Source organism: Mangifera indica, chromosome 2 (assembly GCF_011075055.1).
Source record: "Mangifera indica cultivar Alphonso chromosome 2, CATAS_Mindica_2.1, whole genome shotgun sequence".
Lineage (NCBI taxonomy): Eukaryota > Viridiplantae > Streptophyta > Magnoliopsida > Sapindales > Anacardiaceae > Mangifera > Mangifera indica.
Genome location: NC_058138.1, coordinates 22,270,705 through 22,285,678, shown reverse-complemented (window position 1 = coordinate 22,285,678; position 14,974 = coordinate 22,270,705). Strand labels below are relative to the sequence as shown.

At 34.9% G+C, this 14,974-nt stretch overlaps 4 protein-coding genes across 4 annotated transcripts; 3 read left to right on the top strand and 1 right to left on the bottom strand.

Moving 5' to 3' along the window:
• Positions 1 to 71: 71 nt before the first annotated feature.
• LOC123209731 (T-complex protein 1 subunit theta-like) lies at positions 72 to 5,691 on the top strand. Its single transcript, XM_044627861.1, has 13 exons — positions 72 to 349; positions 1,502 to 1,764; positions 1,863 to 2,009; positions 2,099 to 2,260; positions 2,617 to 2,694; positions 2,930 to 3,063; positions 3,238 to 3,310; positions 3,392 to 3,469; positions 3,573 to 3,695; positions 3,865 to 3,959; positions 4,238 to 4,447; positions 4,668 to 4,725; positions 5,359 to 5,691. Exons 1-13 carry the CDS (start codon positions 202 to 204, stop codon positions 5,431 to 5,433), a joined length of 1,644 nt encoding a protein of 547 aa, XP_044483796.1. The 5' UTR covers positions 72 to 201; the 3' UTR covers positions 5,434 to 5,691.
• Positions 5,692 to 6,246: 555 nt separating this feature from the next.
• On the top strand, positions 6,247 to 7,830 carry LOC123198499 (photosynthetic NDH subunit of subcomplex B 2, chloroplastic). The gene is made up of 3 exons (XM_044613185.1): positions 6,247 to 6,772; positions 6,852 to 7,286; positions 7,588 to 7,830. The coding sequence occupies exons 1-3, from the start codon at positions 6,338 to 6,340 to the stop codon at positions 7,780 to 7,782; spliced, it is 1,065 nt and encodes a 354-aa protein (XP_044469120.1). The 5' UTR covers positions 6,247 to 6,337; the 3' UTR covers positions 7,783 to 7,830.
• An 821-nt stretch (positions 7,831 to 8,651) lies between these two features.
• LOC123198490 (protein NDH-DEPENDENT CYCLIC ELECTRON FLOW 5) lies at positions 8,652 to 10,184 on the top strand. Its single transcript, XM_044613175.1, has 3 exons — positions 8,652 to 9,218; positions 9,289 to 9,762; positions 9,852 to 10,184. Exons 1-3 carry the CDS (start codon positions 8,700 to 8,702, stop codon positions 10,044 to 10,046), a joined length of 1,188 nt encoding a protein of 395 aa, XP_044469110.1. The 5' UTR covers positions 8,652 to 8,699; the 3' UTR covers positions 10,047 to 10,184.
• A 30-nt stretch (positions 10,185 to 10,214) lies between these two features.
• LOC123198480 (protein SINE1) lies at positions 10,215 to 13,409 on the bottom strand. Its single transcript, XM_044613165.1, has 3 exons — positions 13,143 to 13,409; positions 11,135 to 12,472; positions 10,215 to 10,932 (listed from the first exon to the last, which is right to left on the bottom strand). The coding sequence occupies exons 2-3, from the start codon at positions 12,464 to 12,466 to the stop codon at positions 10,450 to 10,452; spliced, it is 1,815 nt and encodes a 604-aa protein (XP_044469100.1). The 5' UTR covers positions 12,467 to 12,472; positions 13,143 to 13,409; the 3' UTR covers positions 10,215 to 10,449.
• Positions 13,410 to 14,974: the final 1,565 nt, after the last annotated feature.

Here is a 14,974-nt window from a genome sequence, read left to right as displayed (position 1 = left end):
AATTTTATGTACCAGATATTGCAATTGAGAGTTAGTGACTTATACGAGATACTACGTCGTTTCTTAAAAAGTTCTAGGGCATTCCTTTAAGTTTGGATACACAGTCACTGCACTCTGAGGAGAAGGAAGAAAAACCTGTAATTCTTCTTTCGAGTATTAGGGTTTCTTTTTATATCACAAAACGAAACAAGGAATTCAGAAATGGGCTTCTCAATGCAATCTTTCGGAGTACAATCTATGCTTAAAGAAGGGCACAAACATCTCTCGGGCCTCGACGAAGCTGTTCTCAAAAACATCGATGCTTGCAAGCAACTTTCTACAATCACTCGCACTTCTCTGGGACCTAATGGTACCTCTTCTTCACTTTGAATTCTGTTGTCTCGCTGTTTCATAATGCTAAATCTGGATGGGAAATTTGCTGTTGTATTTGTAATTTTAGTAGTTGATTTTTGGTACTTTATGATAGTTGTTATGGCGACATACTTTTCAGATGAGCGTTGAAATGGGAAATGGGTAGTACGGGTTTCATTATGTGGGCTGAAGAAGTGCGTTGTCTGACGATAGTTTAAGTAGGATAAATCAGTCTGGTACCAACCATGTTAAGAGAGTACTTGCAAACATTGATAAAGGATTGAGAGGCTTGAAATGTATACTTTGGATACTCATGGCTCGTGATGACTTAGTTGTTTCTTTTGAAGAAGCTTTGGTTTAATTTGTTGTAGGTGTTTTTATTGTGTTGAAAAACTCAGATCACCTTGGGGTAAGTTAGAAGTGCGTGGTGGAAACTTGTGGATAAGTTGATTGTATCGCGTGCTTGTGAACAAAATTTGGATTAGATTTTTTTTCTTTTGGTAATTTATTGTCTTGGAAAAACTCAGATCAGTAGAGCAATGCTGGATACTAAAGGTGTATGAATAGAGGTGATTTATGACATAGTTTTTCTTTTGATCACTGTTATGAATCTATATTGTTTAATAGACTTCAGTCCTAGGGGACTCTGGCAAGCTTTTAAGTCCTTAATCATTTCCCTGAAAATGCTGATGCGGATTTAGACTTTTTTGTACTTTTCTTTTTCAAATCTAGTCACAAGTATTATGGAGAATGAAGTTGGATTGATGAAGTAATAATTCTGGTGAAACTTGGACCATTTGAGTAAATTGGTTTTAGGTGATCATAGACACATTTCATGAGAATCCACTATCTCAAATTTTCGCAATTTCAGTTTTTCTTTGTCAGTAATGGTGAATTCAAATGTGAGAAAAAATGAATGATTAATATATTTGATGGATTGTGTGTGACAATTTTCACTGATTATTCATTTGAGGATTGACCTAAGCAAATACATGAAATTTCATCTGTTTATAATGAAAAAGGTCAGCTATTTATTTTGCAAAGACCTCTTTCTATGCTCATTTTATTCGACCTTATATGAGGTACTAATCCTGTAAAAACTTCAGGGCATCTTTGAAGTATTGAATTTCTTATGTACTTAAATTCTCAGGTATGAATAAGATGGTTATCAATCATTTAGACAAATTATTTGTCACAAATGATGCTGCCACTATTGTGAATGAACTTGAAGTTCAGCATCCTGCAGCTAAAATTTTGGTCCTAGCTGGCAAAGCTCAACAAGAAGAAATTGGTGATGGAGCCAATCTGGCTATCTCTTTTGCTGGGGAGATTCTTCAGGGTGCAGAGGAACTTATCAGGATGGGGTTACACCCAAGTGAAATCATCAGTGGATACAGTAAAGCCATCAACAAGGTTTTCATATGCTTCTTCAAGTGGCTTAGATAACCAGTTTCTTACATGGAATAACAAAGTGATATAATTTTCTTATTTATTTCTTAATTAATTGTCAGGCAATTGAAGTCTTAGATGAACTGGTGGAGAAAGGTTCTGAGAACATGGATGTAAGAGACAAGGGGCAAGTTGTTTGTCGAATGAAAGCTGCTGTTGCTAGCAAGCAATTTGGACTGGAAGACCTTTTGTGTTCTCTTATTGCTGATGTAATTACTTGTCCTACCTTTTGTTGTTACATGCTTGACTTTGTTAGCTCCTTAAGTAAAAGATGTGCTTTGCCTTCTTTTTGTTGCAGGCATGCATCCAAGTGTGCCCCAAAAACCCAGCAAACTTTAATGTAGATAATGTTCGCGTTGCAAAACTCTTGGGAGGAGGTTTGCACAATAGCACAGTTGTTCGAGGTATGATATTGAAGAATGATGCTGTGGGAAGCATTAAGAAAATGGAGAAGGCAAAGGTTGGCCTGTAATTTTCTGTGTCTTTTCAATTATTTTATCACGAATTTCTTTGTCTGTTATTTATGCTTCTTACTTCCTCTTTTTCTTTTAATTGTGTAAATGTGATAATTATATTTATTTAGATGCTAGAAATTGACGTTTAGATGCACCTTGAACTTTACATATTATAAAGTGGTTTCTGGTTAATATATAAATTTTCTTCTAATGTTGTTTTTTTCATACTGCGTCTCTTAAGTTAAAAAAAATGCTGTTCGTATTAGTTACTTTTTGTACTTGTATGTATACTTTCTCAGTTTTGTTACTTAAACTTTGTCCATCACTTAGGGCTTTTGTATTTGCCTTTGTGCGGTTTCAGGTTGCTGTGTTTGCTGGTGGTGTTGACACCTCTGCAACTGAAACTAAAGGAACTGTTCTTATCCAGAATGCTGAACAGGTAAATCTTGATGAAGTTATCTTTCTGAAAAGGGGTGTTTCTGACAATGGGCGGTTTTTGCACTTCCTTTTTCTGTGGTAGTGAGCACTTTTTATAATAGCTGTAAAATAAGATAGTTTGTTTACTAATTGTCTTCATTTGGTACCACCCTTTCTTTGTTGTGTCAAAGTAATTTATTGCTAAGATCCTTTACATGCAGTAAAGCTAAACTTTTTTCCTTGGTGTCTTTCTTTAGCTAGAAAATTATGCAAAAACTGAAGAAGCAAAAGTTGAGGAGCTCATCAAAGCTGTTGCAGATTCAGGTGCCAAAGTAATTGTTAGCGGAGCTGCAGTTGGAGAAATGGCATTACATTTCTGTGAACGTTACAAGTACTTACAGTCTCCTTTCTTTTATTTCGTTTTCCTGCATTGATCCATATGTTCAATAATTCATTCATTGTTAGACCATAATACTGTATACCATCTTTTAGGGGCATTAAGATTTTATTCTCTAGCCTTCTCAACCTTTATCTGTTGTTCAAACTTTAATGTTCTTGATTGTAGGCTCATGGTTTTGAAAATCAGCTCAAAGTTTGAATTGAGACGATTTTGCCGTACAACGGGTGCTGTTGCTATTGTAAGTATAAAATCACACATATTTCATCATGCAAGAGAATTATTTATTTGATTCCTATTCTACATTTCATTCTTCATGCAGTTGAAGCTTAGCCAACCAAACCCAGATGACTTGGGATATGTGGATTCTGTTTCAGTCGAGGAAATTGGTGGTTCTAGGGTATGCTTGATAGTTTTCATCGCTCGTCTCTTTGTGTCATGTACTTATTTATTTATCATTTTGTACAGTGTTGCTTATCTCCTCTTCAACCAATGTTATGTAGGTCACTATAGTGAGAAATGAAGAAGGTGGAAACTCTGTTTCCACTGTGGTTTTGCGGGGAAGTACTGATAGTATATTAGATGATCTTGAAAGAGCTGTTGATGATGGAGTGAATACATATAAGGTGATTCCTCTTAAATAGCTGGACTTCATTTTCATATTTTTCAAATGTTCCTTGTGGAAGCATTGTCATTTGTCAATATTTTACATTTTGAAATGACTGTTGCACCTCTTTTGGTAATTGAATTGAATGATATAATATCCAATGTTTTCTTGAGACTTCTTTTTGTTAGGCAATGTGCAGGGATAGTCGCATTATTCCTGGAGCTGCAGCTACTGAAATTGAGTTGGCTAGAAGACTAAAGGAATTCTCTTTTAAAGAAACTGGGTAATTGTTTTGTTTCTTTTTGCTGTTGATTTTAGTCAGTGTTGATTTTAGTCAGTGTTGGTTTTAAAGAACATTGCACCTCTGCATATGGGAGTAGCAATGTTCAACGAACATCCTTTCTTCTGCACAATTTGGTTGCAGATAGAAAAGAAATGAATAATAACAATAAAGAGAATGTATGGCTCTTAATAATATCATTTTCCTAGTATGTATACTATCATTTGGCTCAAGCACTACTAGAAGCAGCTATTGATGTTAAATTTTCATGGGTAGTGCAGACTGGATCAGTATGCTATTGCTAAATTTGCTGAAAGTTTTGAGATGATACCTAGAACGCTCGCTGAAAATGCTGGACTAAATGCAATGGAGATCATATCTTCTCTCTATGCTGAACATGCATCTGGAAACACCAAAGTAGGCATTGACTTAGAGGGAGGTGTTTGTAAGGATATCTCAACCATGAATGTTTGGGATCTCTATGTGACCAAGTAAGTTGCTTTTTATTGTTTTCTAGTTTATGTGCAAAGTTGGAATGTTATTCTTTTTATATGCGTGATGCTTGTTGCATTTCAGTTTTAGAGATATTTCTTTTATCATGTGAAAGAGTCTGTAGGAAATTTTTTTTTTTTTTTTAATCACTAGTTTATAACAACAGACAGATTTGTAAGATGAAATCACCATAACATTTTTCCTTTCATTCATATACAGGTTCTTTGCTCTCAAATATTCTGCAGATGCTGCCTGCACTGTATTAAGGGTAGATCAGGTAATTAGTAATTTATTGATTAATCCTGACTCCCTTTGCGTGTGCCCTGTGTCTTGATTGTTGATTCTCATAAATCTGGTAATGTTTTTACTTGTTTTCAGCTTATTTTAAGAAGAGAGATTATAGTCTAAAATACTTTTTTTCATTTTTTAAATGGAATGGCTCAAATGAAATTTTGAGAAAACTAGCACTCTAAGGGCAGTTAAATGTCATTTCTTGTCTTGCATGTTAGTACGTTTAATTTAATTATTTTGCCGAAAGAAAAATCTATGTAAGCTGTTGAAGGGATTGAAAATTTTCCTATAAAACAGATGAAACTCAAAAGCACTCTAAATCCATCCTCAAAAATACCACTGCAATCAAATGCTAGTGCCTTTTTGGTCTAAAACCATAAGCTTGTGGTGATTCATTCTCACTTTCAGTCATGGTTGTTTTATATATATATATATATATATATATATATATATATATATATATATATATATATATATATATATATATGCTGCATGTGCATAGTTCTTACAGAAAAAGGGAACACAATCTACAGAACTGAAACTAAACATTGTTTGGAACATTCATTTGCCTCTTCCGAGCAAATCTTTCCTGACTGTGCATTGCTATTCTGTGTTGCAGATCATAATGGCAAAGCCAGCTGGTGGCCCAAGGAGAGACCAAGCTGCTGCTGCTGCTGGAATTGATGAGGACTAGTTGTAATAGCGGCAATTGATTATATATTTGTACCCTTAGAAATTTGGTTAGGGTTATTGGTTTTCATTCAGATTCCGAAATTTTGGCTTGAAGAAGTTTTGTTAAACGAGAACAGTTAGCAGTGTTTGTATATGCCACTCTTAATCCTACTTACGACCTCTTCCCCACTTTTGTTCTCCGACATTTTCTTTATCAGGCTTTAATATTCTTGAACCCACCAAAATATGGTTTCTTAATTCAACCAAGTTGTTTGTACCACTTGAAGTTTTTGTGTTTTAATTTTACGAGATCTGTACACAGTTTGTGTTACAAGTTCTGTGTTGAAGTTTTAACTTTTTGTGGATTATATAAACCTTTAAACAATATTCTCAACTGACTTCTAACAAATGTATCCTTCTATGTACAACTTATATGTAAAATTACAAAAATTAGAAAAAAAAAGTAGCAGTGGATTTCAGTCTGATGCCGAATAGGGCCTGGTTTGAGTACAACATTAGTATAAAAAGTTTTGTTCAAGTTCTGAGTTGGTTTAAATCCAATGAGTTATGGGAAAATTAATGACACATTTATTTATTTATTTGTGATGATTTTTCAATTCTAAATACAAACAATCCTACAACTTAGAATTTAGAACTCATATTTTGTGTTAAGTAACGTTCAATAGTTTTCTGAATAAGTCTTCACTTGGATTTAATTTTAAGGGGTGAACAGAAGCTTGGATGAACTCAGTCACCTAAACAATGATACAACTGGCGGAAAATTGATTTAGACAGAAAAGTGCAGATATAAATATAAATCCAAAATACAGATGCAAACAAAACCTGCTGTGAAACTAAAGATGAGCTTAGCTGCCTGTCTACTGGTGCGTGGAAGCTGTTAAAAACTTGTCTTCCATTATCCACCTATGGCTTATCTTCTTTCTTTCTCTCTTCCCAAACCAAACATCATCAAGGCTACATCAGTTTCAACTTCAACTTCTGCTCCTTCCACAAGTACCCTTTTGATTCCTGAGAATCTTAATGAAAAATTTGGCAGAAAAGGCATCAAGTTCTTGGAGTCCAACAACATTCCTTTGGTTGAATTGACTGTCAGAAATGGTAGCTCTGTAAAGTTAAGTATCCCTGACGCTCATGTCACTTCATACAAGCCTAAAGTCGATTGGAAAGAGGATGGCTGTGAGGAAGTTCTTTATACAGTTGGAGCTGACAGTCCCAAGGCCAAAGGTGGGATTGGTTTGGTCATCAATGATGCCTCTGAAAAGGGCTCCAAGGCCTCTCTAATTCCTGCCTCTCAATGGACTGTTAAGGATGTTGATTCTGATGCCATTGATGCTTTACAGGTATTGCTTAGCTTATTCCTCTGTTTTTGAAAGAACTGACCCTTTTTTTGCTTTGTTTCATTGAGTTGTTTTGATGCAGGTTGAGTTGAGTTGTAGCAGTGGAACGCTTGATATAAATTATGTGGTATCACTCTATCCACTAAGCATGGCAACAGCAGTTGTAATCAAGAACAATGGCAGGAAGGCAGTGACTTTAGCCACTGCCATACTCAGCCATATGAAGTTCAAGAGAAGAGGGGGGGCAGGAATTCAAGGCCTCAGGGGCTGCTCTTACTGCCCTTATGCTCCTTTACCTTCTCCCTTTGAGCTTCTGTCTCCATCTGAAGCCATGAAAACTGAGCCTTCTGGATGGTTTGGCTCTGAGCCTGACGAAAAACCAGGCTCATGGAAGGTGCAAGATGTTCCCTTTACAATTTTAAAAAATAAGCTTAGCAGAGTTTATGCTGCCCCGCCAGCAGAGAGATCAAAGCAATTTCACTACACCACACCTACAAAATATGAGACCCTTGATCAGGTATAACTTAAAGCTTTTTCTTCAAGCAGAATTAAAATCTTATAAGCACTGGCTTGTAATATTAGTAAAGTAGCAGATTTTGTGATTAATTGTATTAATAATAGGTATTAATTTGTGTGTTAACAATGACGTGTCACTATGCGATTAGGTATTATTTTATCTTTAATTCATAATCACTCAATAACATGATAATAAATTATTGTTAGTACACGAATTAATACATGTTTATCTCTAGATATTGCGTATCATTAACCATCATTTGCATTAGATGATAGTTTATATTTATGTTACCCTTCTTCAGGGGCGTGAGCTTTTCTTTAGAGTGATAAGGCTTGGGTTTGAAGACATATATGTGGGCAGCCCTGGTTCATTCTCAGAGAAATATGGGAAGGAGTATTTTATATGCACAGGCCCTGCTTCAATGCTGGTGCCTGTGGTTGTTCAACCTGGTGAAAAGTGGAAAGGGGCACAGGTTATTGAGCATGATAATTTGTAGATTACAATTGTCAATTATATAAATATATATCTTCTGTGTTCTTCTCAATTTTCTCTCATGAACATGAATTTTCCTTTTTCTTTCTCTTTTCTGGGAAAGTCTGATACTGTAATCACACGGTGCTTGTAAAAAGAAATGTAATTTATCAATCCAGCCTACTACTAAGTGACTGCTCAAGAAGAGAAAGATTCTTATTCAACACACAGGATAGTAAAAACTTGCTTGTATTGTGTGGCAGATTCTCATTTGTTAACATTTTGAAACTAGAAACTTCATATATCAAATAATGGCTTCACTTAAAAGTTTAAGCAAAAGAGTATTATATAACTTTGTGTAAGGTATGGTTGGATTTGATCTGGGTTAAGTAAGAACAAGGCTCAATTCAAGATCGATAAATTGTAGCTTGAACTCAGTTAGAAAACAATTTAATTTTAGATTTGATTCAAATCAACTTAAATTGGAACGTGCATATCAATTCAAACTCAAATGATTTTATGATAATGGTCCCTAATCCTTGACAAGAACTTGGCCCATTCAGTTCGAGTTTATATTTGAGTAATTTAAATCAAATTTAACTGTAGTTTTAAGCTTACATGGGCAAGTTGATTGGATTAATCAAATGTACTTGTTTTTTGAATAGTTGACAAATACACTCCTAGTATCTGAATCCTTTAAATAATAATATCTGAGAAGATAAGGCCTAATTCTAGGCCAAAAACTTGCCATTCATGAATAGCTGTCAAATAAGGTATAAGATGAATTTTGCCAGAAAAATCTTAGGGTAAAATATGGCTCCTTGAAAATATCTTTGAAAGTTTACAACCATACAAGGATAAGCGGACCCATATCCTTCTATCCAAAAAAACATTGTGTAGTAGATAAGTAACTCATCATCTTCCTGACAATGTGAAGAACAAATGAGCATGGCATCTTGTCCCCTCTTCTCAGCTAACTTCTTATCTGGTTTCTCCAAAAGACCAACCAACCTTCTGCTATCTTATCAAACTAATCATCCTGCCTTTAGTTCTCTTCAATGCAATAACAAGAAGAGAGACTTCCCATTGCCAAAAGTAGCTTCAATCCCCTACCAGCCACCTATCAATGTGGACTACTTGGAGGGTGAATTTAGTGGCCATGGAGTCACATTTGAGATTGTCAATGGCAGTTGTGTGGCCAAGATGGTGTTAGAAAATGGAAGCGCAGTGAGCCTGATGTTCCCAAGTGGCTTGATTACCTCATACAAAGCTCCCATGTGGCATGGGGGCATCATGGAGTTGCTGCACACAATAGTCTGTGAGGGGAAAGATGATGATGCTCTTATACAAGGAGGAGTTTCCTTAGCCTTTAGCTGTGGAGGAAGTGAGAATGAAGTTCCATGGTCTCCATGTAACTGGAGTCTGCTTGACATCAGAGGAAATTCTCAGGATTCCGTTCAGGTCAAAGTATAATTCTTTAGTCCTTTAGTTGACTGCAAGTTCTGAAAATAATTGAATTCATAATCTGCAGGTTGAACTAATTAGCAGAGATGGAGCCGACATGGCCGATGTAAGATACATTGTAACACTGGACAAATCTGTCTTAAGCTCGGAGCTCGTTGTCTTGAACACTAAATCTTCATCTCTTCAATTGACAGGATCTTTCTTGAGCCATCTAACAGTAAGCACACCGGATGCCACATATGCTATTGGATTGGAAGGATCAGATTTCTTCGACAGGGCACCATTTTCATCAAATTTTGTCATAGTTCCTCCAGAGAATTCCCAGGAAAACAAATTTAGTCTTGGCCAACTATGGAGTCAGATGAGGTTTTTGTCTGGTTTGGGAGCAACAAATGAGCAAAATGCTGATGAAGCTAATAGCACCTCAAGAGAAAGTGTAGTACAAATGGATGGTGAAGAAGATGATAACTATAAGCAGTTAACTGAGAAAATGAGCAGATATTACACCAGTGCACCAACTAACTTTACAGTTATAGACCGGGTATATATTTATAAAATTCAATGTCTTAACACCTGGACAATCCTCAAAGGCTGATATGATGGTCTCTTTTTTGTTTTCCTAATTAACAGGGGAGAAGAAACTCAGTTGTAGCTGGAAGACATGGATTAAACGAATTGTACCTGTTCAGTCCCGGCTCAAGACATGCATACTATAGCAAGTACGCTTATATATGCATAGGTGCATCAGCCATGCTCAAGCCAATAATCCTGGAACCTGGAGATGTATGGAGAGGTGGACAGCAATTACACAACCCAAATATGTAAATCAAGCATTGGCATGTATCTCTCTCTTTGTCTGAACGGAATTTCTGTAGGTTGCTAAAAACGGATAGTTTGAACCACTAAAGATGAATAAATACTGTAACTTCTGAATTTATGCAAGTGCTGTTATTTTGCAGTCAATATACTAGTCCTATTCTAAAACATGGGAGATAATAATCAAGATACTATGATGAGATAACATTAAGTAATCATGATTCATGTAAGAGAAGATACAACAACCTCAGAAACAGAAACTTAAATTCCATTGAGGGCTAAAAATCCGACTCATGGTTGGATTGTTCACCAAAGATTGTCATTGAGATGAACCATCTGGAGAACTGTTTGATTGATTTAAACCTAATTCACTAAAACTAAAGATTTTGGTACATCTAAATGACCGACTGAATTAAGTTGGTACAAGATGATTGCGTTGATTCTGATCATCATTCCACATGAGCATAGAAAAAACTGCAAGGAGAAAAAAGATGAGGCCCAACACCAATCTAGAAGCAGTCTTCGGATAGGTTTTCTTAAAACTGTGGTTCTGCACTTCAGCCTTATTTTCTGGAACCATCTCTTGAGCCACTTGCATGTCAGCACCACCAAGGTCATCTGTTGATGACACTGATTCAGAAACACCTTGAACTTGCTCAGCTCCATTGCATAAGTTCCCATTTTGTTTGTCATCATAGAACACTTCACGCGAAAAGCCTTTTCTGCTTGGAGCAGGGCTCTGCTGAAATTTGACTGAGGCAGGACTTCTACTCTTTCTAGTCTGTTTCTGAGAGAAGTCTGAGTTAACATCATCAGCCTCCTGAAGAGATCGAATAAGCTTCCTTGGAGTTGTAAAAAAGCTAATATTATCAACATTAATGTGAGAACGACATCTCTGAAGCACAAAAGAGAGGCAAATGCAATTTATATCAGCATCTGGAATCAACAACACAAATAAATATACAAATAACTATATTGCAATATTGACACTGATATAGTTATCATTACTCATTTTAAAGCATCACAGTCTAATCCTTTGCTAAATAAATTATTAAAACCATATTCAAAGCAGTTTCTGAAACATATGAGAATTTTACCTGTGGACTCGGAGTAGTGCTTCTTGGTCCTCTGTCTCGAGGGCTTCTCTGATAGAACCCTGCAAATTCATCCATGCAATCTCCTCCATCAGCAGAGAGTTCATGATGATTAGAATATGAATTACTATAGATAGGACTTCCTGAAACTATCTCTGAAAACAAACCATCCTTCAGAGATACATCTACTCCTCCATTCTCATAGCTCCAAAGCTTCCGATTCACACTCCTACGATCATACTCAGTGTTACAAGATTGCTGAGTTACAGAAATTGGTGTCTCAACCATAGAATCATATTCCACAAAAGATTCAAGGGTTTGTGATTCAGGTGACATGGGTGTTGGAGGTCTGTCACCTGCACACAATAAATTTCTCCTCCGATTATGTTCTTTTCTCCCAAAATTTGATCCCGTAACAGAACCAGAACTAATGTCAGATTTCAAGCCTTTCTCTGCAGCTATTCTCTTTGCAGTTTGCAAGGCTTCATGAGAGGCTCCTCTAACATAAGCCATCTGATCAGATTGACACTTCTCCAGTGCCTCAATAATCAACTCAAGTTCAGAGAATATGCTCCTGTGATCTAAAGTCTTCATCAAAAAGTTCACCATTTGTATAGCCAGCAAGCGTTTCTGAGAATTGGCCTCCCTAACACCGGCATTCAGTATGCCTAATCCAGAATGTATTAACAACCTTGCATATGCTTCAACAATTAGAGCATTATGCTTTGCCAGAGCCATAACCAAGCCCATATGTGAACCAGTCTGAGTTGACTTCTCCTCCAAAGCAGCGGCCACATTCTGACAAACCTTATTCACCATCTCATCTGAAGCAAATCGCCAATTATCTGAATCCACAAGAGCCTTCAAGCAAAGGGCAGCACCTGCAGTTAGGCTTTCTTGTGAACCCAGGAGAGAATCCGAGAGAGGCTGGCAGAGAGAATGAATGATATGCCTCTTTTTGTCCTCTGGGGTGGTTGGGTCCATTCCATACCTTGCAATTGCTGGAACCACCCTTGAGCATGCCTGTTGAAGAGGGAAAGACCCTGCACTTGAAGCCAATGTCTTGATAATGGTAGCCATAATGCTGTCAATTTGAGGAACAATATTAACACCATGATTACGGGCAAGAACTTCATATAATGAAATTGTGTATTCCCCAGACACACTTCCATTTTCTTTAGTTTCAGAGACTTGGGCAAGAAACAGTGGAATTGTCTTGGAGTCCAAGTCTTTCACATACGATTTCAGTGCCTTCATTGCTGACTTACGACTATCAGAATCTTTATCAAGATTTGCCAATTCCCGACGCAGTATTGGACTGAGACATCTACCCATAGTCACCTAAACCCAATCAAAACCAAGAAAATCTTAGCCACAGAATTTAAGATAAATTCAACAGTAACCCACTAATCTGTACCAAGTATTAAATTATCAAAGTCCTAAAAAAAGACTAAATATTTAAACTCATGTCCATACTTGAATCACTAGAAATGTGCAATCAAACAGTCAAATTCAGCTACAGTATAAGTGTTGGAACTATATTCTTCCCTACTACATTTGCCAGAGACCAAACAGATTTCTATGACAAAAAATCCGAGAAACTCAAGAAAAAAAAAGCAGCAAAGGAGATCCGGATTAACTTGTTGAATCAAAAACACAATTTAAAACCAGAACTCCAAGAACTAAAGACACCAGGCTGGCATATCATACTTTGTGCTAAATTAAAGCATCAAAATCTAAATGCAGATAAAAAGAAAGCAAGAACTCAAAAAAGTTTTAGCTTTTCAAAGCCAAACCAAACAAAACAAGAAGCAAAAACACTAAACGTACATGCATCTCACATTCCGTTCTAAACAAACACAAAATGAAAAAAAACACAATAATTTAAACTAGAATCACAAATTTTCCAGCAAGAACTCGAAAGGTTTTACAACCAAAAACCAAAAATTCCTCATCAAGAACTCAAAAGACAAAAAAAAAAATTTAAAAATCAACAAACAGACAAACCCACCTCTTCAAACTGTCAATCTCTTCAACTCTCCGAGCTTGCACCTCACTTAGTAACAGCAGATCAAGAAACGGCAAAAAAGATTCAATTTTTATGAGGTGAAAGAAGACTAAAAAAATAAACAAACAAAATATGTCCAAAAGGGTTACTGTTTTTAGTGTTAATTTGTGCAGAATTCAAATGCGAACGCAGTGGTAGGTGGCACTATGAGATTGGGAATATTAGGGTTTCTTTTAAGAATTTTTGAATTTATTTCATTTAATGTTGATTAAATAATTCCTTGTTTATCGTCATCTTGTCCGATAAGTTTTATGTCTTTCTCTGCCCATTCTCATCAAGTTACCTTAAAATTCAAATCTTTCCTTTTTATTCCACCGCTGTCCTTAATTTCGGTGGGTCCCACACTATAATTTTCCTTAATTGACGACAATGCCCTTAGTTTGAAAAAGAAATTAACCCATATTTATATTTCCAATTTATGGTCTAGGTTATGAGCTGTAATTCGAATCTGATCCTCTAAACGTTGAGATTTTTTTTATTAAATATATTTATATAGTAATTTTAAGATTTATATATATAATAAAAATTATTTGAAGAAGTATAATTATTTAATAATATTTTAAATTATTTATTTGTTTAAAATTACGAGTTCCATCAGGATTTACTATTAAAAGAAATAAAAATTGAGACCCTTCCAAATAAATAAAGATTGGATATTTTAATTACATCTTAGATATATTTTTTGATATTTATTTTTATTCTAATTATTTTTTGAAACAAAATTTTAAGATTGACTGAGAATTGATAACAAAGATTTGATGATTAATCAATCAAATTGATAGTATCAATATGATATTATAAAATTTTTAAATTCTAATAAATTATTAATATAAATATATATCTAAATTTAAATAATTATATAACATAAATAATATAAATTAAATTTCAATTCTAATCTAGTTTGATCTTTTGATGTGATAGTTTAATACTATTTATATTGATTCAATCCTAAATTAATTAATCTATTGAATAAAATAAGTTTTTATCATTTAATACACGAGTTTTTAGTTAAATTAATAAGTTTATTTTCGTTCTTAAAATAATGTATCAAAAGATAAAAATAATTAATAAATTTTAGTTTTTTATAATGGATAGAATCAACCTAATTTTTTTTTTTCCATAAAATGGGTTTGAAAAAATCAATGAAATAAATATTATTTTTAAAGAAATTTGCTTACACCAAGGGAAAAAGGGCAGATTTTATTTTTTATTTATTTGTTGGAGTTAGGACTTCAAAATTAATATAAGATAGGGGTAATTTAGTCATTCAAACTCTTTTTTGTTTCCAACGTTGAACTTCCAAGAGGGAAAAGTTTCCCGCCTCAAAGAGGACACCAAGCTAAAGGTCAAAATTAAAGCCAAATGACCGTTATACCCCTCATAGTTGGGCCGCAGCCCACTAACCCACTCATTGAGAAAGGTTTATTATGATTAACGCTTTTAACAGGCTCGAGGTTGACCTGGATACAAAATAGTTATAAGAGATCAAACCTAAATGCAATGATTCAAGATTAAGGAATTGAAATTTAAATTCAATTAAAAAATAATTTAACTTTAAAATCAATTTAAGTAAACATAAACTTAAATGTTTATTGACTAGAACTCAACTCATTTATAATAATGATTTTAATCTTTATACTTAAACTCAATTCGTTTGATCTGAGATAGTGATAGTTTGGATCGAATCCATTCATTTGAGGGATTTAGTAATTTAAAGCGAAAATTGAGTGTCTAACAAAAATATGCAAAATTTTTCAAATATAGTTTTCAAAAAC

Coding starts and splice junctions, on each gene's coding strand:
- LOC123198480 (XM_044613165.1), bottom strand. CDS start 12,466: ATGGGTAGATGTCTCAGTCCAATACTGCGTCGGGAATTGGCAAATCTT. Junction 10,933..11,134: donor GCACTACTCCGAGTCCACAG/GTAAAATTCTCA, acceptor TTTGTGCTTCAG/AGATGTCGTTCTCACATTAA.
- LOC123209731 (XM_044627861.1), top strand. CDS start 202: ATGGGCTTCTCAATGCAATCTTTCGGAGTACAATCTATGCTTAAAGAA. Junction 350..1,501: donor CACTTCTCTGGGACCTAATG/GTACCTCTTCTT, acceptor TTAAATTCTCAG/GTATGAATAAGATGGTTATC. Junction 2,261..2,616: donor AGAAAATGGAGAAGGCAAAG/GTTGGCCTGTAA, acceptor GTGCGGTTTCAG/GTTGCTGTGTTTGCTGGTGG.
- LOC123198490 (XM_044613175.1), top strand. CDS start 8,700: ATGAGCATGGCATCTTGTCCCCTCTTCTCAGCTAACTTCTTATCTGGT. Junction 9,219..9,288: donor ATTCTCAGGATTCCGTTCAG/GTCAAAGTATAA, acceptor CATAATCTGCAG/GTTGAACTAATTAGCAGAGA. Junction 9,763..9,851: donor ACTTTACAGTTATAGACCGG/GTATATATTTAT, acceptor CCTAATTAACAG/GGGAGAAGAAACTCAGTTGT.
- LOC123198499 (XM_044613185.1), top strand. CDS start 6,338: ATGGCTTATCTTCTTTCTTTCTCTCTTCCCAAACCAAACATCATCAAG. Junction 6,773..6,851: donor ATGCCATTGATGCTTTACAG/GTATTGCTTAGC, acceptor GTTTTGATGCAG/GTTGAGTTGAGTTGTAGCAG. Junction 7,287..7,587: donor AATATGAGACCCTTGATCAG/GTATAACTTAAA, acceptor ACCCTTCTTCAG/GGGCGTGAGCTTTTCTTTAG.